Source organism: Rattus rattus, chromosome 6 (genome assembly GCF_011064425.1).
Source record: "Rattus rattus isolate New Zealand chromosome 6, Rrattus_CSIRO_v1, whole genome shotgun sequence".
In the NCBI taxonomy this organism is placed as follows: domain Eukaryota; kingdom Metazoa; phylum Chordata; class Mammalia; order Rodentia; family Muridae; genus Rattus; species Rattus rattus.
Genome location: NC_046159.1, coordinates 30,670,904 through 30,694,829, shown reverse-complemented (window position 1 = coordinate 30,694,829; position 23,926 = coordinate 30,670,904). Strand labels below are relative to the sequence as shown.

Genomic DNA, 23,926 nt, shown 5'->3' with positions numbered 1-23,926 from the left:
TCTACCCAGACAGGGTGAAACTCTGTCTCAAAAAGGAGAGCAGAACAGTATTAATCCCCTAAGAATTTAAACAGTTCATTTTCTTAGTATAAAAGAAATGCCCGGGATTGGGGATTTAGCTCAGTGGGAGAGCGCTTGCCCAGAAAGGGCAAGGCCCTGGGTTCGGTCCCCAACCCCGAAAAAAAGAAAAAAAAAAAAAAAAAAAAAAAAAAAAAAGAGATGCCCAAAGAATACTGGAAATGAAATCTACATGGGGATCCTGGCAATTTGGAGATCAGGCAATGCCAACTGTGTAACATTCTGACACACCTGGAAAAAACAGTCATTTACTGAATTCCTAGCATGGTGATGCGTGTGCTTGTGCATGTGTGGTATTGATGGGAACTGATTTTGAGACCTTGAATATTTACGTAAAGCATGTATTTTACCATTCATCTAAACCCTGAAAACTGAGCTCCTACTCTAAATCAAGCACCCTACTAAGATGTTTCCAAGTACACAGTCCCCTGCTTCTTTCCATCTCATTTAATTATGGTTTCAACACTTTTTAATAAATATCACCTTGTATAGGCAGAGAGACTGAAGCTCAAATGAATTACAAGATCTACTCAAGGCCATGTAATTTAGAAATATCAGAACTGGCAAGTAAGACTGCAGGACAGACTGCCACCTAGGCACACCTCTGGCCACATCCCTGGTCGAAGGAGAATCTGCACAGTGCCTCTGGACACAGGGATATAGGAAGAGATAGCTGCCTGTACCCGCAGATCTGGTCTGTGCCCTGGACTGAACTGAACCGGCCAAACAGCTCCCTGCACACAAATCCCGTGGGGGAGAGAGCTGGACCCTCAGAAGTGTGGATACTCCTGAGAAGTCAGAGGAGAATACCCTCTGCCCACAGTCCAGACCCAAGACGGAATTATATAGTGCCAACTGTGCCCCCGGGGTGCAAGGACCTACATGAGCAATCAGGGGCAGGACCCTTTGATTCCTGCCCATGCCTAGAGCTGGAAGACAGTCTCCAGGAGCGCCGACACTCCTGAAATCAGAGCATCTGTTCTTAGGAAAGGCTGAAAGAAAACAGGAAAACAGTTCTACAGGAGTGCTGACACAGAGGCTTACAGGAGGGTTGTTGTTGTAAAAATATAAAAAATAAAAAAAGTATTGTTGTCTTTTACCTCGCTAGGTCTGTACCACGATATCTGTGCCCCAAGATATCTGCTAGATATCCTGGTGGAAACACATTCCGACTCCGCGGCAGCCCAGTGTCTCTTGCTGCCACACACTTTCTTACACTCAAACTGTGACATAAAATAACACACAATACAATAACCTTTGACCCAATTGGTAAGATATAATTGCCCACTTAAACATACAAAGCCCGGTACCATCCATCCCTTGAGAACATTAATAACAACCTGTAAATACACAGAGCAGAATCTTAACGTCACCTGCCATATTGTCATGCCATGGCTTCTTCCCTCTCCCTCCTGTCTCTTCCTTTCCGTTCCAGTCTCCTCCTCTTCCTTCAAACGTCACCCATCCTTCCATCTAACCCAATGACAGGCCTCCTTCTATCCTGTACCTGCCCCTCACACTGTACTTTACAAATACAATGGGAAGAAGGTTCTGGTGAAGTCAGCTGATTCCTGAGTACTGACTAGGCAGCTGTCCTTGGGGCAGTGGAATTAGCATTAAAATACAGATAACTCCAGGGCAAACCACAACAGAGGGTCAAGTCACTCTCAGAAACAGCAAGCAAACACAAGAGGCAAGCCAATGGCTAGAGGCAAGCACAGGAACCTAAGCAACAGAAACCAAGACTACTTGGCATCATCAGAGCCCAGTTTTCCCACCAAAGAAAATACTGGGTATCCAAACACACCAGAAAAGCAAGATTTAGAATTAAAATCACATCTTTTGATAATGATGGAGGACGTTAAGAAAGACATAAAGAACTGCCTTAAAGAAATGCAGGAAAACAGAAGTAAACATGTAGAAGCCCTGAGAAGAAACATAAAAATCCCTGAAAGAATTACAGGAAAACACAACCAAACAGGGGAACGAATTGAAAACGGAAATACAAACAATAAAGAAAGCACAAAGGGAGACAACCCTGGATATAGAAAACCTAAGGAAGAGACAAGGAGCCATAGATACAAGCATCACTCGGGGACAGAAGATTCCATAGAAACATTGACACAACTGTCAAAGATATTGTAAAACACAAAAAGCTCCTAGCCCAAAACATACAGGAAATCCAGGACACAATGAGAAGATGAAACCTAAGGATAATAGGTATAGAAGAAAGTGAAAACTCCCAACTTAAAGGGCCAGTAAATATATTCAACAAAATTATAGAAGAAAACTTACCTAACCTAAAGAAACAGGTGCCCATAAACATATAAGAAGCCTACAGAACTCCAAATAAATTGGACCAAAAGAGAATTCCCCCTGTCACATAACAGTTAAAACACCAAATGCACAAAACAAAGAAAGAATATTAAAAGCAATAAGGGAAAAAGGTCAAGTAATATATAAAGGCAGACCTATAAGAATTACACCAGACTTCTCACAAGAGACTATGAAAGCCAGAAGATCCTGGACAGATGTCATACAGACCCTAAGAGAACACAAATGCCAGCCAGAGCTACTGTATTAAGCAAAACTCTCAATTAACATAGATGGAGAGACCAAGATATTCCATGACAAAACCAAATTTACATAATATCTTTCTACATCAAGTCCTACAAAGGATAATAGATGGAAAACTCCAACACAAGGAGAGAAACTATACCGTACAGAAAGCAAGAATATAACTTCCTTGCAGTGAAACCAAAAGAGAGACAAACAAACATAATTCCACCTCTAACAATGAAAATAACAGGGAGCGACAAACACTATTCCTTAATATCTCTCAATATCAACGGACTCAATTCCCCAATAAAAAGGCATAGACTAACAGACTAGATACATAAAAAGGACCCAGCATTTTGCTACATGCAGGAAACACACCTCAGAGGCAAAGACAGACACTACCTCAGAATAAATGGCTGGAAAAACAACTTTCCAAGCAAATGGTCTGAAGAAGCAAGCTGAGATAGCCATTCTTTTTTTTTTTTTTTTTTTTGGTTCTTTTTTTCCGAGTTGGGGACCGAACCCAGGGCCTTGCGCTTCCCTAGGCAAGCGCTCTACCACTGAGCTAAATCCTAACCCCTGGAGTAGCCATTCTAATATCGAGTAAAATTGACTTTCAACCAAAGGTCATAAAAAAGATAAGGAAGGAAGCTTCATACTCATCAAAGGAAAAATCCACCAAGATGAACTCTCAATCCCAAATATCTATGCTCCAAATGCAAGGGCACCTACATTCATAAAAGAAACCTTACTAAGCTCAAAGCACAAATTGCACCTCACATGATAATAGTAGGAGATTTCAACACCCCATTCTCATCAATGAACAGATCATGGAAACAGAAATTAAACAGAGACATAGACAGACTAACAGATGTTATGAACCAAATGGACTTAACAGATATTTATAGAGCATTCCATCCGAAATCAAAAGGATATACCTTCTTCTCAGCACCTCATGGAACCTTCTCCAAAATTGACCATATAATCGGTCACAAAACAGGCCTCAACAGATACAGGAAGACAGAAATAATCCCATGCATCCTATCAGATCATGCACTAAGACTGGTCTTCAATAACAACAATAATGACAGAAAGCCCACATATACATGGAAGTTGAACAATGCTATACTCAATGACAACTAAGAAGAAATAAAGAAAAAATTAAAGACTTCTTGGAATTTAATGAAAATGAAGATACAACATATGGGACACAATGAAAGTGGTACTAAGAGGAAAACTCATAGCTCTGAGTACCTGCAAAAAGAAAACAGGAGAGAGCGTATGTCAGCAGCTTGACAGCACACCTAAAAGCTCTAGAACAAAAAGAAGCAAATACACCCAGGAGAAGTAGAAGGCAGGAAATAATCAAACTCAGGGCTGAAATCAACCAAGTAGAAACGAAAAGGACTATACAAAGAAACAACAGAACCAAAAGCTGGTTCTTTGAGAAAATCAACAAGATAGACAAACCCTTAGCCAGACTAACCAGAGGACACAGAGTGTGTCCAAATTAACAAAATCAGAAATGAAAAGGGAGACATAACAACAGAATCAGAGGAAATTCAAAAACCATCAAATTCTACTACAAAAGCCTATATTCAACAAAACTGGAAAATCTGGGGGAAATGGAAAATTTCCTAGACAGCTACCAGTTACCAAAGTTAAATCAGGAACAGATAAACCATTTAAACAACCCCATCACTCCTAAAGAAACAGAAGCAGTCATTAAAAGTCTCCCAACCAAAAAGAGCCCAGGTCCAGATGGGTTCAGTACAGAATTCTATCAGACCTTCATAGAAGACGTCAAACCAATACTATCCAAACTATTCCACAAAATTGAAATAGATGGAGTACTACCGAATTCCTTCTATGAAGCCACAATTACGCTTATACCGAAACCACACAAAGACCTAACAAAGAGAACTTTAGACCAATTTCCCTTATGAATATCGACGCAAAAATACTCAATAAAATTCCTGCAAACCGAATCCAAGAACACATCAAAACCATCATCCATCATGATCAAGTAGGCTTCATCCCAGGGATGCAGGGATAGTTTAATATACGGAAAACCATCAATGTAATCCATTATATAAACAAACTGAAAGAACAAAACCACATGATCATTTCATTACATGCTGAGAAAGCATTTAACAAAATTCAACACCCCTTCATGACAAAAGTCCTGGAAAGAACAGGAATTCAAGGCCCATACCTAAACACAGTAAAAGCCATATACAGCAAACCAGTAGCTAACATTAAACTAAATGGAGAGAAACTTGAAGCAATCCCACTAAAATCAGGGACTAGACAAGGCTGCCCACTCCCTCCCTACTTATTCAATATAGTTCTCGAAGTCCTAGCCAGAGCAATCAGACAGCAAAAGGAGATCAAAGGGATGGAAAGGAAAAAGTCAAAATATCACTATTTGCAGATGATATGAGAGTATATTTAAGTGATCCCAAAAGTTCCACCAGATAACTACTAAACCTGATAAACACCTTCAGCAAAGTGGCTGGGTATAAAATTAACTTAAATAAGTCAGTAGCCTTCCTCTACACAAAAGAGAAACAAGCTGAGAAAGAAATTAGGGAAACGACACCCTTCATAATAGCCCCAAATAATATAAAATACCTCGGTGTGACTTTAACCAAGCAAGTGAAAGATCTGTATAAGAACTTCAAACCTCTGAAGAAAGAAATTGAAGAAGACCTCAGAAGATGGAAAGATCTCCCATGCTCATGGATTGGAAGGATTAATATAGTAAAATGGTCATTTTACCAAAAGAGATTTACAGATTCAATGTAATGCCCATCAAAATTCCAATCCAATTCTTCATAGAGTTAGACAGAACAATTTGCAGATTCATCTGGAATAACAAAAAACCCAGGATAGCTGAAACTATCCTCAACAATAAAAGGACTTCTGGGGGGAATCAGTATCCCTGAACTCAAGCAGTATTACAGAGCAATAGTGATAAAAACTGTATGGTATTGGTACAGAGACAGGCAGATAGACCAGGGGAATATAATTGAAGACCTAGAAATGAACCCACACACCTATGGTCACTTGATTTTTGACAAAGGAGCCAAAACCATCCAATGGAAAAAAGATAGCATTTTCAGCAAATAGTGCTGGTTCAACTGGAGGTCAGCATGTAGAAGAATGCAGATCGATCCATGCTTATCACCCTGTACAAAGCTTAAGTCCAAGTGGATCAAGGACCTCCACATCAAACCAGATACACTCAATCTAATAGAAGAAAAAGTGGGGAAGCATCTCAAACACATGGGCACTGAGGAAAATTTCCTGAACAAAACACCAATGGCTTATGGTCTAAGATCAAGAATCGACAAATGGGATCTCATAAAACTGCAAAGCTTCTGTAAGGCAAAAGACACTGTTGTTAGGACAAAACGGCAACTAACAGATTGGGAAAAGATCTTTACCAATCCTACAACTGATAGAGGGCTTATATCTTAAATATACAATGAAATCACGAAGTTAGACTGCAGGGAGACAACTAACCCTATTAAAAAATGGGGTTAAGAGCTAAACAGAATTCACAGCTGAGGAATGATGAATGGCTGAGAAACACCTAAAGAAATGTTCAAAATCTTTAGTCATAAGGGAAATGCAAATCAAAACAATCCCGAGATTCCACATCACACCAGTCAGAATGGCTAAGATAAAAAACTCCGGCGAGATCAGATGCTGGTGAGGATGTGGAGAAAGAGGAACACTCCTCCATTGTTGGTGGGATTGCAGACTGGTACAAGTATTCTGGAAATCAGTCTGGAGGTTCAGAAAACTGGACATTGAACTGCCTGAGGATCCAGCTATACCTCTCTTGGGCATATACCCAAAAGATGCTCCAACATATAACAAAGACACATGCTCCACTATGTTCATAGCAGCCTTATTTGTAATAGCCAGTAGCTGAAAAGAACCCAGATGCCCTTCAACAGAGGAATGGATACAGAAAATGTGGTACATCTATACAATGGAATATTACTCAGCTATCAAAAACAATGACTTTATGAAATTCATAGGCAAATGGATGGAACTGGAAAATATCATCCTGGGTGAGGTAACCCAATCCCAGAAAAACACACATGGTATACACTCACTGATAACTGGATATTAGCCCAAATGCTCGAATTACCCTAGATGCACAGAATACATGAAACTCAAGAAGGATGACCAAAATGCGAATGCTTCACTCCTACTTTAAAAGGGGAACAAGAATACCTTTGGGAAGGGATAGGGAGGCAACGTTTAGAACAGAAGCTGAAGGAACGCCTATTCACAGTCTGCCCCACATGTGGTCCATACATATACAGCCACCAAACTAGATAAGATGGATGAAGCAAAGAAGTGCAGGCTGACAGGAACCGGATGTAGATCTCTCCTGAGAGACACAGCCAGAATATGGCAAATACATAGGTGAATGCCAGGAGCAATCCACTGAACTGAGTGTGGGAACTGAGTGCCATTGAAGGAATCAGAGAAAGGACTGGAAGAGCTGAGACCCCATATGAACAACAATGCCAACCAACCAGAGCTCCTAGGGACTAAGCCACTACCCAAAGACTCTACATGGACTAACCCTGGGCTCCAACCTCATAGGTAGTAATGAATAGCGTAGTAAGAGCACCAGTGGAAGGGGAAGCCCTTGGTCCAGCCAAGGCTGGACCCCCGGTGAACAGGATTGTTGGGGGGAGGGCGGCAATGGGGGGAGGATGGGAGGGGAACACCAATATAGAAGGGGAGAAGGAGGGGTTAGGGGTTGGTTGGCCTGGAAACCGGGAAAGGGAATAACGTTTGAAATGTAAATAAGCCATACCCAGTTTAATGAAGATGGAAAAAAAAAAAAAAGAACAGCTAGAGCTATATAAAGAAACTCTGTTTTGAAAAGCCAGCCAGCCAGCTAACTCACCAAACAAAAAAACCTCCCCACACTGGATCTTAATTTTGTTGACTGTAAAATGGAATAGCACAGCCCACCTGCACGTTGCTTAGGAGGGTTAGTGAATGTGCACCACAGCAGCTCAGCAAATTCTGAAAATGGTAGTTTTAACTTTTCTACTGTTACCACGACAACAGCAACAGCAACAAGCACAACCACAAAAACAACAACAACATCACCCTCCCACCCCCCAAAGCTGGCAGTATAAAGCACAGAAACACAAAAGACATGTAGCGGCCATGTCCAAGCTAATTCTTGGTCATATAGTTCACCCACCACCTACTTTCTTTGTAGGAAATCCAAGCTTGCAACAAAGTAGAAATAACGATATGGGCTGGGGTGTAGCATAGTGAGATTACTTATCTAGCATGGGCAAGATGTTAAGGGGGTGGAAACAAATTAGAGAGGCTGCTGCAGGAAGCTCAGTAATAATGTAGCACGAAACAGGTAGGGAATGGAGAGAAACTATGTAAAGAAGACAAGTTAGAACACAAACACATCAAAGAAAGCTATCAGCATTTTCTGTAGACATGTATAACCACATAAGCCCCGCTAGCCCAGAGCACTCCTAGCTGGAATGCTTCTGTTTTCAGCTATTATCATTTAGTTAGGTTATTTTGTCAAGTGCTACTAGAGAACATCTCCAAAAATGCTTAAAATGTGCAAAGTTTTGGTGTCTAAAACAGGTTTTCATTTGTGAGTGTCACTTCTGTGAAACTGTTGAAAGATCAACAATATTAGACAAATGTATTTGCTGTATGACAGCCAATTTGGCAATGATGGCCAATCTTTTTACTATTGTTTTTAGGCAATTGTTTGTGTGAGTGATGTGCGCGCGCGTGCATGTGTGTGTATGTGTATGTGTATGTGTGTGTGTAAAAATATAAATGGAGTCACATATTGGGGCTTTTTCAAATGTAGCCTTCAAAATTCTGTTACAAGCAAATGCAGAGGAGGGCAGAGTGAGACTACACATCCAGCAGGGTTTAGGTTCCTCTACTCTCTATTTCTTGAAACCTGGCTACTCCAGGGACCCCAAAGTACAACAAAGGGAGAGTGTTACTCATGTGCATGAGGGGCCGAGACACAGTTCTAAAGCAGTGAGAGGAGATAAAAGATCTGTTTTGGATTTAATCTAATAGACAAATGAAGGCAGACTTTTCCAGATTATTTTCCTGCTCTCTTTTTCTCACAGTAGTCAATATCTAGCTTGAAGAAAATAATCTCTAAATAAATTTTAAGTCTTAGAGGAATTTAATGACAGGAATGTTAATTTAATGTTTTAAATAATGGACAGGGGTCCTCTGGAGGGTGGGGCTGGGGCTGACATGACTGCATCATTGCGGGACCAGCACTGGCCTGCAAGCCTCACACACTATTTCATTTCAGTGTTGCACTAATTTTGTGCAGGGCCTTTGCTACTCTTATGATATAAGTAGGCACAGATGACACTAAGTATGACATAGGTATGACACAGATGTTAGTCTGGTTTTCACAGCTAGGAAGAAATGGTATTGGAATTTTGGTTTAATATGGTAAAAAAGGACCAAGTGTGTTAATATTAATCAGTCCACTTGAACACTATTTTCTCAGGATATTAAATATAGAAAACACTGATGAAAATAGTAATATATATAAGTTTTTTCCTTTTCTAAGCTTATTCCTTTTTCACCGTTGTCTTTTTCTTTATAAAAAAAAAAACAAAATCCACTACATTTTATTTAGTATGTGTATGTGTGGGTGCACGTATGCAAAGGTGCTAATAACAGTTTACGTGAGCTGAACTTAGGCCTTGGCAGCTAGTGCTTTTACCTGCTGGACCACCTTACCAGCAGTACTCCCGCCTCCTTTTTGGTGGTCAGGTAAGCACTCTGCTACTATCTACACTCTTTTAAAAAATTTATTATTTTTATTTTTTAAGATCAGGTCTCATGTGGTCCAGGCTGTCACCAAATTTCCTATGGATGAACTTGATTTTTTTTTTTAATTTTTTTTTTTTAAAAAAAAAGAGGGTTGTGGGTGGTGATGGCGTATGCCTTTAGTCTCAGCACTTACAAGGCAGATCTCTGAGTTCAAGGCCAGCATGGTTTACAGAGTGAGTTCTAGGACAAGGAGGGCTACACAGAGAAACCTTGTCTCAAAAACAAAAACAAAAAAAACAAACAACTAACTCCCAAACCCCCGAAAACAAAAGAAAAACAAACCAAAACCTCCCAAAACAAAAGAAAAACAAACAAGCAAACACATTTTATTTATAGTTTTATGTTATGTGTGTGTCTGCCACATGTTTGTTCATTTCAGTCAATGGGAGCCAAAAGATGGCTAACCCCTGGAGCTGGAGATATAGGTAGCTGTTAGTCACATGATGTGGGTACTGGGAATTGAACTTGGGTGCTCTGAGGAGAAGTAAGTGCTTTTGATCTTGCCTACACCTGACCAGTGCTGAATTACAGATACACAGGATGACCACTTGATCCGCCATTCATGTTAGGGAAGCACTCTACCAACTGAGCCGCAGAGCCTGCCTTTCCAAGTGTCAATGAGAATTGAAGACTAACAACAGGAGGCATATTGGATGGCTGTTTAGCATTTTTTTTTAACCATCTGAAGCAAGATTGCTGTTGTTATCTTTAGAGCTAAATGATAAACATGAACAATTTATTTTAGACACTGAGGTTACTCCATAAAAGTAAAGTTTTAAAATATCACTTTTACTTTTCAAGAGGTAAAAGAGACTTCTGTTGTTCCAAAGTCTGATGTCTTAGTAAAGTACTGGACATCCCTTCTACTTAGGAACTGGGACAAAACCAAAACTCAAATTGTGTAAGGCTTTCTGTGCAGAGATGCAGCTCTCAGAAGATTGTTTATTGAAACCTTGTCTCAAAATTGTTTATTGATCTGCATGGCGAGGCTGCCAGTCTTTGGCTCACAAATTTGGATCTGAGTGATGCCAGTCTTTGGCCCACAAATCTGGATCTGAGTGATTACTCTAGGGAGGATACTATTTCTATGAAAGGAAGACAGGGAAAGGTTTTGGAGACTTGATAAGATTGGTCCAACTGGAATCTATGATGCAATGTGAAAATCAGACTCAGCATAGGAAGGAAGGTCATGGGTAAGGCCCTGGGCTCCATTCCTACAGACCCACAATGAACTTTGGTATAGATTCTGACTGAAAAGCTCTGAGCTCTTTGAACACTTTCTAACTGCAGGAGAATGACTTAATGTTATGCCTGTCTACTCTCATACAAATGGGCCAGTTCTTTATAAATGTCACAGACATATTTGTCTGGATTTGTTTCTAATCTAATTTTTCTAAACTAATTGCTCACATAAGTATGTTTGAGGCCAAATGCATACAAGGTTCACTACTTTTTGGCTGGGTTGTATTTTTGCTATTTACAATGTTCTCAGGATTAAGATGATCTGAATCCAATCCAGTTCAGTGAAGGCCTCAATTAGCTATGTCTCATGATTTCAGTGAACTGAAGAAATACCTCAGAAAGTCCAAGCTCCGTGCTAAAGACTGAGAAGTTAAGAAATGTTGCACCTGTGTGTGATCATAGGCGTGAGTTGTTTAACTGCTGTGCTGACTAATGAAGATCTCCTGTGGCTGTCACAGACAGATCTGAACACTTTAGAGACAGACATCTTTTAAACTCACTTTTTCATATTCAAAGAGAAGGGAACAAATAATTTAGGCTTTAAATTTTGCAAAACTTACCTATACCGCTCTTCCTGTAAGGTCTGCATTATTAAGGAGTAGTCCCTCTGGTAGTGCTCCTTGAGGGTCTCGAAGGACTCCTCCAGTCTGGTCTGGGTTTCCCGGATCTCCTGGACCTCATGCAGCAGTGCATCAAACCCTGAGCTCTGCATGTCTAGGGTGTTTGTTTTGGAGCTGGACGCTCCTACAGCAATGCCCCCAGTGGTACTGTTGGCTCCTACTGAGCCTGAAGTGGCACTAGAACAATCTTCTTCACTACCGTATTTTGGACTTGACTGAAAGTTTGAAATCACCCCTAAAGCCTTTCCCCCATCATCCACTTGTCCTTCCTCCAATGAGTCTTTCAGGTTAGGGATATTGTCTGCACTACCAAATTTGTTCCGAATCAGTGAGGCAATCTCTCTGGGTTTGGAGACGACAGCCCCTGCTGCTGAATGGGTAGCCTGGGAGAAGCTGGAAAATCCACCTTTGACACTGTCCACTACACCTTCACTGAAGCCAGTCACCTTTGCACCCACATCCTTCAGACCCTGGTGCATGTCCCTGAAGACATCCTTAGGCTGCCGGGGGATCCCATTCTGTTCCACCTCACGGAGCTTTCGGTGGTAATGCTCAAGCTTCTTTTGCAGCTGGAGAATAGTCTGTGCAGATTTCTGGTTTTTCTTCTCAAACACCTGTTTGATGCGAGCAGCCTGCTGCTTGTCTGCACTGTTGGCAAGCTTCAAGTATTCAGCAACGTTGTCGTCTCGGGCTGTCTGTGCAATCTTGATCTGTTCTGTGAGCTTTAGGATCTTCTGCTGCAGGTGTGCAATGGCAGCTTTTGTGCGCTGAGGATCTGGTATTCCATCCACAGACTCTGTGTGGATGCTGCCATCGGTGCTGGAGGCCACGGCACTGGAAGTCTGGGCGAGGCTGCTTACTTCCAAACGCTCGATCTAACATTTTAAAAGCAAGAGGTGGATATTAGAAGCAGCCTAGAATCAATGTGCTAAAATGTGCTGAAAATATGTCTATGTCGAACTCTCAGCACATCCCCATGTCCTATAAAAGCCCCACTGCCCTCTTGGTTAGTCTTCATATAGTATATCTTAAAATAACAAAGCTCCCTTTGTTGGTTGAGAGCACGAATTAATTCTCATTCTTATGTATACTTCTGCCCAGAAGCAAATCTATGTAAGACGGCACGTCAGTTTTTCAATGTAATATCATGAAAACAATTCTGGTGCTCAGACACATCATCCTGAGCCATACTCACAAGTTGGTCTCTTGAAAAGGCTAGCAAGAATGGATATGTTGATATGGAGATATAAGCATCCAATTGTTATCACAGTACTTGTTTGCATAAGTCACACCCAGAGTAATGAGATCATTCTCTATTTTTGGGACATTTTGTTGCAGTGGAAGACAGGCAGAGGATACGCTGCTGAATGCTGCTGAATTAAAATAACTTTGGTGCACCCAGAAAGACAGTGAGAGGTTAAGTAATTAAACAAATGAGAAGCTAAGGTCAGATCTTTTTGTGTTTTATCCAATAAAAGGTTTGCCTTAGGAAAGGAACTACAAAGCTCACACACTATTCTTTCATATGGATGGATGTCACTACAAGGAATGGAAGAAAGGATAACTGCTTAGACTCAAAAGCTTAAACTCTTAAATGCTGGTCATTTAGAGCAAGACCCAAGGAAGAGTTTATTAACTGCTCTGTAGAGTAGTAGCAGATATAAGTAGTAATATAAAACAGCTATCTTTTTTTTTTTTTTTCCGGAGCTGGGGACCGAACCCAGGGCCTTGCGCTTGCTAGGCAAGCGCTCTACCACTGAGCTAAATCCCCAGCCCCATAAAACAGCTATCTTAGGGCAATAAAAAATACCCAGTTCAAGGGTCATGTTGCAACTTGGCCATCTATAGACTAAGATCAGACCGTTTTCTTGGTTCAATTCCATACTCTGTCCTATGGCAATGTATTAGTAAGACCTGTACAGAGGCTAACCCTTACATGTTCATTATCTTACCCAAGAAATGCCAATAGTTAACCCGTTGTCTCAAAGTATCCTCTCTCATCTTAAATATACAGAGCCTAATTTTATCATCCCGGCAGGATTTACATTGACCTATGAGCTTTTATAATTATATGTAGTTCAATCATGTTGGCTAGGGGTATGAAGTATTTCCCTAGTACATGAAGCTCTGGGTGTGATGCCTAAAACTGGGGTGGGGATGGGGGCAAAAAAACCAACAGTATTCTTTTCTTCCTATTTCAATGAAACTAAAGGTTGGGCCTAGGAAAGCAGATTAGTGGAAGAGCCCTGTCTTCCAGCCCCAGCACAGAAAGAGACAGAAACCCTTGACAGTATAGTGCCTTTTGCATTACTTCCCCATACTGATTCACCTTTGAGGAGCACAGTGGCTAGAGACTGCAGAAGGGAGAGGCAGCCAGAATCTCAGATGGACAAGGTATCAAGAGCTGCAATAAGAGTTCTGAAAACCCCTTGCTGTACTGGAACTGAACTCAGGTCTACAGCTAGTGCTCTAACTGTTGAGCCATCACTCTAGCCTTTTCCACTTTCACCAGCATGACCAATTTCTTTCTTTTGTTGTTGTTATGTGTGTGTGTGTGTGTGTGTGTTTTTACCCATTGCTGGATTTTCCTTCTGAATGAGATTTAGACTTTTTTTTTAAAAAAAGACTTATTTATTAAGACTTTTTTTTTTTAAATTTAAGTGTTTATCTAACCTTACTAGTTACAGTCCCTCATAAAGGGAGGCCAAGGCAGGAGCTGAAGCAGAGACTATGGAGGAATGTTTTGTTTTGTTTTTTAAGAATTATTTACTTATTTTATGCACAGGAAGGAGTACACTGTCACTCTCTTCAGACACACCAGAAGAGGGCATCAGAACCCATTACAGATGGTTGTGAGCCACCATGTGGTTGCTGGGAACAGAACTCAGGACCTCTGGAAGAACAGTCAGTGCTCTGAACCACTGAGCTATCTCTCTAGAGCAAGATTTAGCATCTTATAACTAAAATGCACAATAACATTCTGCTTATCTATGTCCAATAATTAAGCTCAAAATCTGCCAGAGACTATATGGAACAGAGATATGAAGAATTTTCATCCAAGCTTTCCCTATGAGTTTATGAATCTGTGAAATCAAACTAGCCATACCAGGAACTAGGGAGATAGCTCAGTGGGTAATGGCACATACTGTAGAACCTGACTTCTAGTCCTAGAATTCACATGGTAGAAAGAGAGAACTAACCCCATAAAGTTGTTCTAATCTCCCCTCCCAGGAATGTAACAATAACAATAACAACAACAACAACAACAACAACAACAAAAAAGAAATCGACCATACTAGTGAATACACTGTTACAGAAGGCTGGAGGGATGGCTCAACAGTTAGAGCACTAGCTACAGACCTCAGTTCAGTCCCTAGCATTTACATAATGTCATATAATCATCTGTTATTACAAGAGTATTGGACAAGCATGTGCTACACAAACACAAAGGTAAAATAGTCCTATACATAAAATAAAAACTGTTAAAAGAATCAAGGTTCAAAAGAATTAAAAAGAAATTTAAAAAGAAATCAATAATCTTAATTATACGAATGTTTATAAATGGTCACATTTGGTTAGAATTCTGTTTCTCTATAAAATAATTAAATAAAACAGATTCTCTTTAATATCTGTCCTACCCAGGGCCAGTGTGTCTTCCCATGAAGAGTTCCCACATAGATATCAACACACCTGTAAGAGGACAGCTGACACTAGAAACTAAAAGTCACTGCAATTTTCAGTAAAACTTCCTAATTTGGAATGGTAACAATTTTAAAAGGGGAGAAATTCAGAAATGGAGCAAGAACCAGGTTCTAAAGGGGAAGTCTGTACCTGGCTCTGAGAAATGAATCTATCAATTAAAAAACAGTTCCTTTGCTGTTGGATAGAGGTAACATACAGAACTGGATCCCTAGCTCATTCCAGGCAACTCGGTTCTAAATGTGTAAAGCAAGCAGAGTCTTCAAAGGTGATACCCCTACCCAAGGGGAAGCCACTAAGCCACATTACCAGCCCAAGACTTTCTCCTTTTCTCTAAAGTATTTTGATAGAATTACCTCTAAACTGGCCTCAAACTCATGTTCCTCCTGCCTTAACTTTCTGAGTAGTGGGATTGCTCTGGAATTCCCTGAAAGGTGTAAACCGAGACACATGCTGGAGCCCTGAAGCACAGCCTGAGGCCTAAGCTGCTCTACGGTAAGGAGAGGAACTGACGCAGTCAGGAGGCTGTTTGAAGGACAAGGTAAGTCGTGAGCGTGAAACTGCTACAGCGGCTCCTGGCAGAGCAGATTTTTGGCGCTGGCCATTACTGATGTGAGTCGTTCTTATTAAAGATCCCATCGTTCATAGATTCCGGATCATACTTCTAAGCAAGTTACATAGAATCCAGATCAAAGTTGGCCTTTTGGTTTAGCCCAAGGCCAAATAACCTTCCAATCCACACAATAAGGTCAAAACACATTATTACCAATTTATAAACAATGTCAGGAAAGCATCTCTCCCAGCCAGATGTCAGCAGGCAGGAAGAGGCAGAGATAGATAACCACCTGCTGTATTTTTCTCTGCTGCTCTGAGTTGTTATTGCAAATTGGTTCCTTTTCAGCAGCTACAGGTCACACTGCTCTCTGTATTTGTTTCTCTCTATTAAGAAAGCAGACTAAAATTACCAACTAGCAGGAGTTAACTGACCAGAAAAATAACTAAAAGAAAGTGTGAAAAGATTCATGAGGGACAGAGGGAAGTCATTTAAAGTATAGTATCTGACAAAGCATTTAACTGCTTATAGTTTTCATTTGCAAATATATTAAAGACTGTTTTTTAAGTGGATCAATGTACCATTAGAAGCTGGAAGCCAGCCTGGGCTACAAGGCAAAATTTTTTGGAAACCCTAGGACAGACACACCATAAACACACCACATACCCCCCCCCAACACACACACACAAGAGAAAAAGACAGAGACAGGAGGACACAATAGTGCACAGCAATATTCCAGAACATGGCACAAAGAACTATGGTTTGAGTTCACTGTGACCTTTCCAAATCACTAGCTTTCCAAATCTCTAGGCTGCCCATGAAGTTCTTTTGGAGCTTAAGTTTTTCACTCAGTTTTTTTCCCCTAAGACTGTTCTCAAAAGATGTTGAATGTATTAAATTGGGAACTGGGTACATACAGCAAGTACTAAGAGTATTACTTGATCCAAGAGAGGTCCTGGGGCTGGAGAGATGGCTCAGTGGTTAAGAGCATCCGACTGCTCTTCCAGAGGTCCTGAGTTCAATTCCCAGCAACCACATGGTGGCTCACAACCATCTTTAAAGAGATCCGATGTCCTCTTCTGGTGTATCTGAAGACAGCTACAGTGTACTTATAGATAATAAATGAATAAATCTTAAAAAAAAAAAAAGAAAGAAAGAAAGAAAGAGAGGTCCTGGGGCTTATGCCCAACAAGAGCACACACTAGGGGAGAGTTAGATTATGCTTGACACATACAGTATAAAACAAAAATGACAGATGATTATTGTTTTGGACTTAGCTCCTAGACTAGATCCCAACAAGATCAGGTTAAAAATGTCACATCTTTTGTTTCTTACTCTATTATGCAGACTTGTTTGGTCTGGAACTCACAGAGAGCCACATGCCTCTGCCTAATAAGTGCTGTGCCATTATAATGGTTTGAATGTGCTTGGCTCATGGGAAGTGGCACTATTAGGAGGTGTGGCTTGTTGAGGAAGTGCGTCACTGTGGGGGTAGGCTTTGAGGTCCTGTGTTCAAACTCTGTCCAGGGTAGAAGTAACCCTCTTTTTGGCTGCCTCAGAAGACTGCCTCCTCCTGGTTGCCTTGATCAAGATATAGAACTCTTGGTTCTTCTAGCACAAATCTGTCTGCAGACTACCATGCTTCCCACCATTGTAAGCCAGCCCCAATTAATTTTTCCCTTTTTAAGAGTTGCCTTGGTCATGGGGTCTCTTCACAGTGATGAAAACTAAGACAGCTCTCATGCTTGGCAAATGTTATAATTTTTATAGTAAAGGTCCGATCACCAAACAAAACCCAGGTTATTATCTTATCTTTCATCACAATTATGTGATAGTCAAATTCCCAAACAGGCCAGTTTTAATTGGCTAATAAAGTTCCCTGTGTTTCAGTGCTTTTAACAAAAAGGTAACAACATGTGGCTGGGGAGGTGGGGTTACTGTACACAGGGCCTAGGAGCTCTTGTTGCATAAGCATGAAAAGCTTAGACTCCAGCACCCATGTAAAAAGCGGTTGCATGAATAACTCTAACCCCAGTACTGGTAGAGGCAAAGATAGGAGGGTGTGTGTGTGTGTGTGTGTGTGTGTGTTTTTTACTGTTTTATGTTCTTGATCCTTGCAAGAAAATAACTTTGAGAGGGTCTAATCAAGTTGGGTAGGGTGATACACATCTACAATCTCAGTACTCAGAAGGCTGAGGTAGAAGGACTGTTGAAAGTTCAAGGATAGCCTAGTCTATGTAGCCAGTTCTAGACCAGCTAGGGCTACATGGTAAGAATCTACCTCGACACATTCCCTTCCTCCTCAATTAGTCTTTTTGTTTTTGCTTTCTTTAGCTTTTTCTGTCTTTCAGGATTTATATATATTTTCTCCCCCCCCCCAGGAAAATGTGTATATATGTGTGGGTATGCATATGTGGGAGTGCAGCTGCCTGTGGAGTCCAGAAGAGGGTGTCAGATCCTCTGGAGCTAGAGTTACAAGTGATTGTTGAATTGCCTGATGTGGATGCTGGGAACCATATTCAGGACCTATGCAAAGATAGTTAAATGCTCTAAGTTTAATTTATAAATTACATTTATTTACTACTTATTTTTGTTGATTTGTGTGTGTGTGTGTGTGTGTGTGTGTGTGTGTGTGTGTGTGTGTGTGTGTGTTTGTTTTAAGGATCCCTCTGTGTAGCCCTGACTGTCCTGTAGACCAGGCTGGCCTTAAAGTCTTCTGAGCACTGTGATTAAATGTATCACCAGTGCCTGCCTTACTACTTCTTATTCAAGTTCTGTCTGTCTAGTCATCTGTCTGTCTGTCTCTCTCTGAGAATGTAGGTATGTGTGAACCATGTGTGGAGATCAGAGAACAGCTTGTAGGAGGGGATTCTTTCTTTTACATGTGGGTTTTGGGGCTTGAAATTAAATTGGAAGTTTAGTAGCAAACATCTTTACCAGCTGAATCATCTTGCTAGTTCCTTTTCTGTCTTTATAAGCTAGTCTTCCTGTGCTTGACTTATTGGAATGCTTATTCTACAGAATGAAATGTTTTATGATTCAAGAAAAGTCAACTGAGATGAATACACCAACTACTACATCTCTGCCTATGGAAAACAAGAGAAGCAAGAAGGGAACTTTTTCCTACCACCTTACCTGGCCATCAGATTAGGCAAGATTATCATCACCCCCTTCCTGGCCTCACATCACTGTCTTCAGTGCCAAGTTCTGGTTTACGGAGTATTATCTCTTTGTGGAAATCTCATATTCTACACATTAAACAACACACATCATGTTCTCAGGAATGAAGAATAAGACAAAACAGATGGAAGTGGGGAAGTCTTTGCAATTCATCTGACATACACAGCTTTCTTAGGAGCACGTCTCTTCTGAAAATAGCTCTTTTCCAGGGCAAGCTTTTATAGGACAGATTGTGCTGCTGCCTGTCAGAGCTGATGCTGAACACCTGAAGACCAAGTTTCACAGTTCTGCCAACACTTTATGCCCGAAATAGAGACAGCTTCGCTTTTGAACCAGAACTGGAATATTGGTTTAATTTATAGATTCATGAGGTAATGGTGGTAGGGATTAAGGCGGAATATTTGACTTTCAGTATATTGACTCCAAAATCAAATCTGTATTTTTGTTTGTGATTTTAAGACAAGGTCTTACTTTGTTCCAGACTATTCTGGAAGTCACTCTGTAGCTTAGCTTCTTTTCAGTCTCTTCAGTGTGTACAAATACAGGTATCCTGGCTATCATGCCAGGCCAAATTTGCAAATTATAATCTTCAGAGACTCACAATCTTGGCCTTAATTTAAGAACCACAAAGGAATGTGTTCCATAATTAGTAATCAGTAAACTCAAGCTATTCTGGTTGGTCATGTAGGCTTGTGTTTTTCTGCCTGCACTGAGGCAGGGCATCACAGAGCACACATTCCTGTCTTAGGAGTCAGGGCGTTTTCAATTTAGTATCAGTTCTTTGAGGCTGGATTTGACCAATAACTCTCACGCTTCATGCCTATCAAGAACAAAGAAACCAGAAGTCTACTAGCACTTGTATAGAAGGCATAGCTCATCAGGATCATGTTTTCCACCCACCTACACATTCTTATAGTTGTAACAGCATAATTACAACTGGCCAGATTGCTCTCTCCTGTGTACCTCTAACTTTTGGTATGAGCACTTCACTCTGAAGTAGATAGGTGATTTCCATTTGTTCTGACAGTTGAACAATATTTCCTATACTCCCCCTGCATTGGTATTCAAACCCATAACAACTAAACAATTACTCCCAACTGAGTCACACTTCCTTCTATAATATTCTTAGCATGCAGTCATCAAACTGATCCTTGGATGACACCCACATGGGGTTGAACAGTTCACTTCTGTGTTTCTTCAATATATGTTACTTTTTCTATTTGTTGTTGAAGAGGGTATTTCTCTTTAAGTCTGTTACTCATCTATCAGATAGACCTCCCTTCCTTCTCTTTCTTTCCCTCTTTCTCTTTTTAAGATACAGTCATTATGTATTCTTTAGTGAGCTAGAACTCTACACTTTGTAGACTACACTAGCTTCATATTTGAGGCTACACTAGCTTCATATTTCTACCTGTGAAATGGTGGAATTACAGGTGCCCACTATGCCTATCTGAAATAATTTTTCTTTTAAAATAAAAAAAATTATGTTTGTATATGTGTGTGTCTATATGCACATATGCATTCAGGTACCCATGAAGGAAGGTCAGGTATGGGACCCTCTGCAGCTGGAGTTGCAGGTAGTTGTGATCCACTGCTGAGTGCTGGGGACTGAACTCCCATTCTTTCAGGAGCAGTATGGGCTCTTAACCACTGATCCATCTTTCTAGTCCTGTCAAACAAGTTTTCTTAAGCAGATGGTCTCTTAATTTCCTTCTCATCCTGGAGGAAATGTCTATAAAAATAGATCCCCCATAAAGCCAACATATTTTTAAAAATTTTAAACTTTTTTTGGGGGGGGGGGTAAAGATAGCATGGTATATGTGTGGAGGTCAAGGGACAGCTTTTGAGAGTTGACTCTCTCTTTCCATGAACATCCTGGGAACTGAATTTAAGGTTCAGTTGTCAGGCCTAGTGGCAAGTGTTTCCTGAGCCACCCTCCCGGTTCTCAAGCTGATGTAGTCTTATTTGCTGTACAATCATTACTGGGATTGTAGGTTTTTTTTTTCTTTAAAATTTTTGTGCTATTTACAATGCCTAGTTTAGGCCCTATACATTGAGGGTGGGGTGAAAAATACTGTAAAGTTTTCTTAACAGAAGAATAAATCTTCTGGCCAGGCAGTTATAGCTCCCTAAGGCTAAATGTGGCCTTGAAGTAAACCTGGTAAGCACTGGTGATAGCTGAGATTTTGTCAGCAGGAAATCAGTCCTGTGTGAAGAGCTAGAAGCAGCAGTCCTAGGTCCTTTGATGGATGCTCTACAGTTGAGTAGGATTTGTAATCTGACTTGATGTCAACCTGCAATCCTAACACTAGGGAGGCAGACACAAGAGGGTCACTGAAAGTTCAAGGGAAGTCTAGTCTATACAGAGAATTACAGGCCAGCCAGAACTAGAGTAAGACTTTATCTTTAAAAAAAAAGTTTCCATCAGATTCTTGCTTCAAGGCTTTGCTTCCCTATGCCTGAATAGCAACCACTATGGTGAAGACTCCATGGAAACTACAGCCTTCATTTCTACCATGTACTTGTTCTTCTCTATCCTGACCTCATTTTTCATTTTTTAAAAAATTTATTTTCATTGTGTGTATGTGATATGTGATATGGGATCTGAAGAGGCGGAAGGTGTCAGATCCTCTGGAGCTAGATATGCAGGCAGGTGCTGGGAACTCAAGTGCCGTCCTCTGGGAAGGCAGTAGGTGCTCCAGCAACCGAACCACTGTTCCAGTCCTTGACTTTGGTTCTCTATGTATACATTTCACCCTTGCATATCAGGAATTTTTATACTTCTATGAGTTTTTTCTATCATCAGAATATAAAATGTACAGTTCACAGAGGTTAGGATTCGGCATTTTGTTTACTTATGGTAATCCAGACTGGTCTTACATTTGTGGCATTCCTCCGTGTTAGTCTTCCACATTCTATGATTACTTCTGTTTCTGTAAAAAACAGTAACTGTGTACTGCACTGAGTGAGTACTCAAGGACTCACTGCTGAATTCCTGATTCTGTCTCTAGCTTGAGAGCCACTTAGCTTTCAACAAGGATAGCCTCTGCTCTGAAAGATCAAAATCTGTAGCCTATAAACATATCCTGTTCTCCTTTCCTTCAAGAAGATGTTATAACCCCCCCTTTCTTCTCCTCTTCCTTTGCCTCTCTTAAATACTAAGCAACTTCCAGGTTGTGCTAACTATTATAAACAATGTGTCAACTAATTCAAGTTCTCTCCCATGTAGACTTATCCAAATAGTCTTCCTTGCCCCAAATTTACCTTGTACACAACTGGTTTGTGACTATTCCAAGGGTAGATTTTCTGTCTCTTTATAACTTGATTCCCTGTTTCTAATATCTGCTGAATGAATACTTGGAGTCAGGCTATACTTCCTCTCAGGCACTGCTGTGGATTTTATCTTATGAGGTCACCAGTAACTTTCTAGTGTGTTCCATGTTAACACTCCATTATTTTCCTTAAAAAGAAAACTAAGAGATAATGTTAAGGAACGGCCAAAGGAGGGACACAATACAATCAGAAGTGAGTTAGAGAAGTAGAGTGTAGAGTCTTGAGAGTATGGTGAGAGGTTAAGTGGAGCCGCAATGTGATGCCTGCTGTTCCTGTTGCAATGCAGGGCTAAGAGGACTTCCCTTCCATGGCACAGGCTAGAGTAGCCAGTTCCTCTACTGTCCTGCTCCTGGTCCTTGCTTTAGAAGGAGAGTAATTTTGGACTGGGCTAAGCTCAGTGGTAGAGCACCTGCTTAAGCAAGGCCTTCAGTTTGATCCCAGCACTGCAAGGAAATTAAAAAAGTAACTTTGGGGCATCTTAGAATAACGAGTGCTGTAGGATCTTTAAATTGCCATTTGTCAGGTTTAATGAAAATATGCCTGTGGTCCTAGCAACTGGGAGACTGAGGCAGGAAGATTTTTGGGTGAAAAGCCAGTATGGACTACATTAAGTTCCAAATCATGCTAGAAAAACAAAACAAAGGAGCAATCTGACAATGCTATTGTTTTTGGCAGAGAACACAGTTGCTTTTCTATGTAACGGAATAAAGTGATTACACATCTCCAGTCCAGGTACATGCCTGCTTTAACAACCGTCTTTACATTTTCGCAGTTGGTATTTGTGCCTGTTTTAACTACTTTGATTATACCTTTTCTTTTACAACATAATGGCTAGATTTGCTTATTTTTCTTCCTCAAATAATACCTGTAATAGCAAAGTACAAACTGATTTCCTCACACAGGAAGATAAAGGATATAATCTAGTTTATTTGGTCCAGAAGCTCTAACTTGGGACCGTGCATGTGCTAAGCAAGTGCTCCGTCAGTGAACTAGCTGTAGTAGTCCTTTTTATAGATTTTTCAGGTGGGGTCTCACCAAGCTGCACAAGAATTTCTGAGATTTTAAAATGAAGTTATCTGTCCTTTCTAACAGGTATAAGAAATCACCAACATTGAGGCACCAGAAGATCTTAGATAAAACATACTGATATCCATTCAGATGACAAGAAATTTTAATTATTCAGATGTCTGAAAAAGCAAGCTGAATGCTTGTGTTTGTGAAGGAATCTGGAATGGGAAGGTTCTATTCTGCTTCTGCATTTCTACAATTAGTGTGTGGCTGCATGTGGGGGTGGAGGACCTGTACTGACTGACAGAATGAGGGACACAGATACTATTTCCCCGCCCTGACATATAAGAACCCCTTAGAAAATAGCCACAGGCACTCTTTCTGCACTATAGTGTTGTTGACTTCTCATTTCCATCCACCCTATGCCAACCCTTTCTCTTCTCTTCTCTTCTCTTCTCTTCTCTTCTCTTCTCTTCTTTCCTTTCTTTCTTGTTGCTCTTGAGCCAACACTTCTACTTTTGGCCTAGGCTGCCCTTGAACTTTTGGTGATCCTCTTACCTTTGCATCCAGCAATGAGATTATAGTGAAATACCACAGACATCTGGCTCTTTTTTTTGTAATTTTGTTTAGAAGGGCCAAAAAGCTTGAAAAGTTATCATACTTAATACTTCTTCCCAAAATTATAGGTTATTGAAGCAGTAATAATCACTTGGTGGGGGAGGACTCTCCAGGGGTTTCCCTATAAAATAGGCAAGTGTTCTAG

At 40.6% G+C, this 23,926-nt stretch overlaps 1 protein-coding gene across 3 annotated transcripts in view; it reads right to left on the bottom strand.

The window, feature by feature from the left end:
• Positions 1 to 23,926, bottom strand: part of Tmcc1 (transmembrane and coiled-coil domain family 1) — a 130,171-nt gene that overhangs the window by 14,336 nt on the left and 91,909 nt on the right. For all 3 annotated transcript variants that reach the window (XM_032905857.1, XM_032905858.1, XM_032905859.1), the window contains one exon: positions 11,331 to 12,265. In XM_032905857.1, the coding sequence (XP_032761748.1) occupies positions 11,331 to 12,265 (935 nt within the window). The remainder of the gene's footprint in view (positions 1 to 11,330; positions 12,266 to 23,926) is intronic.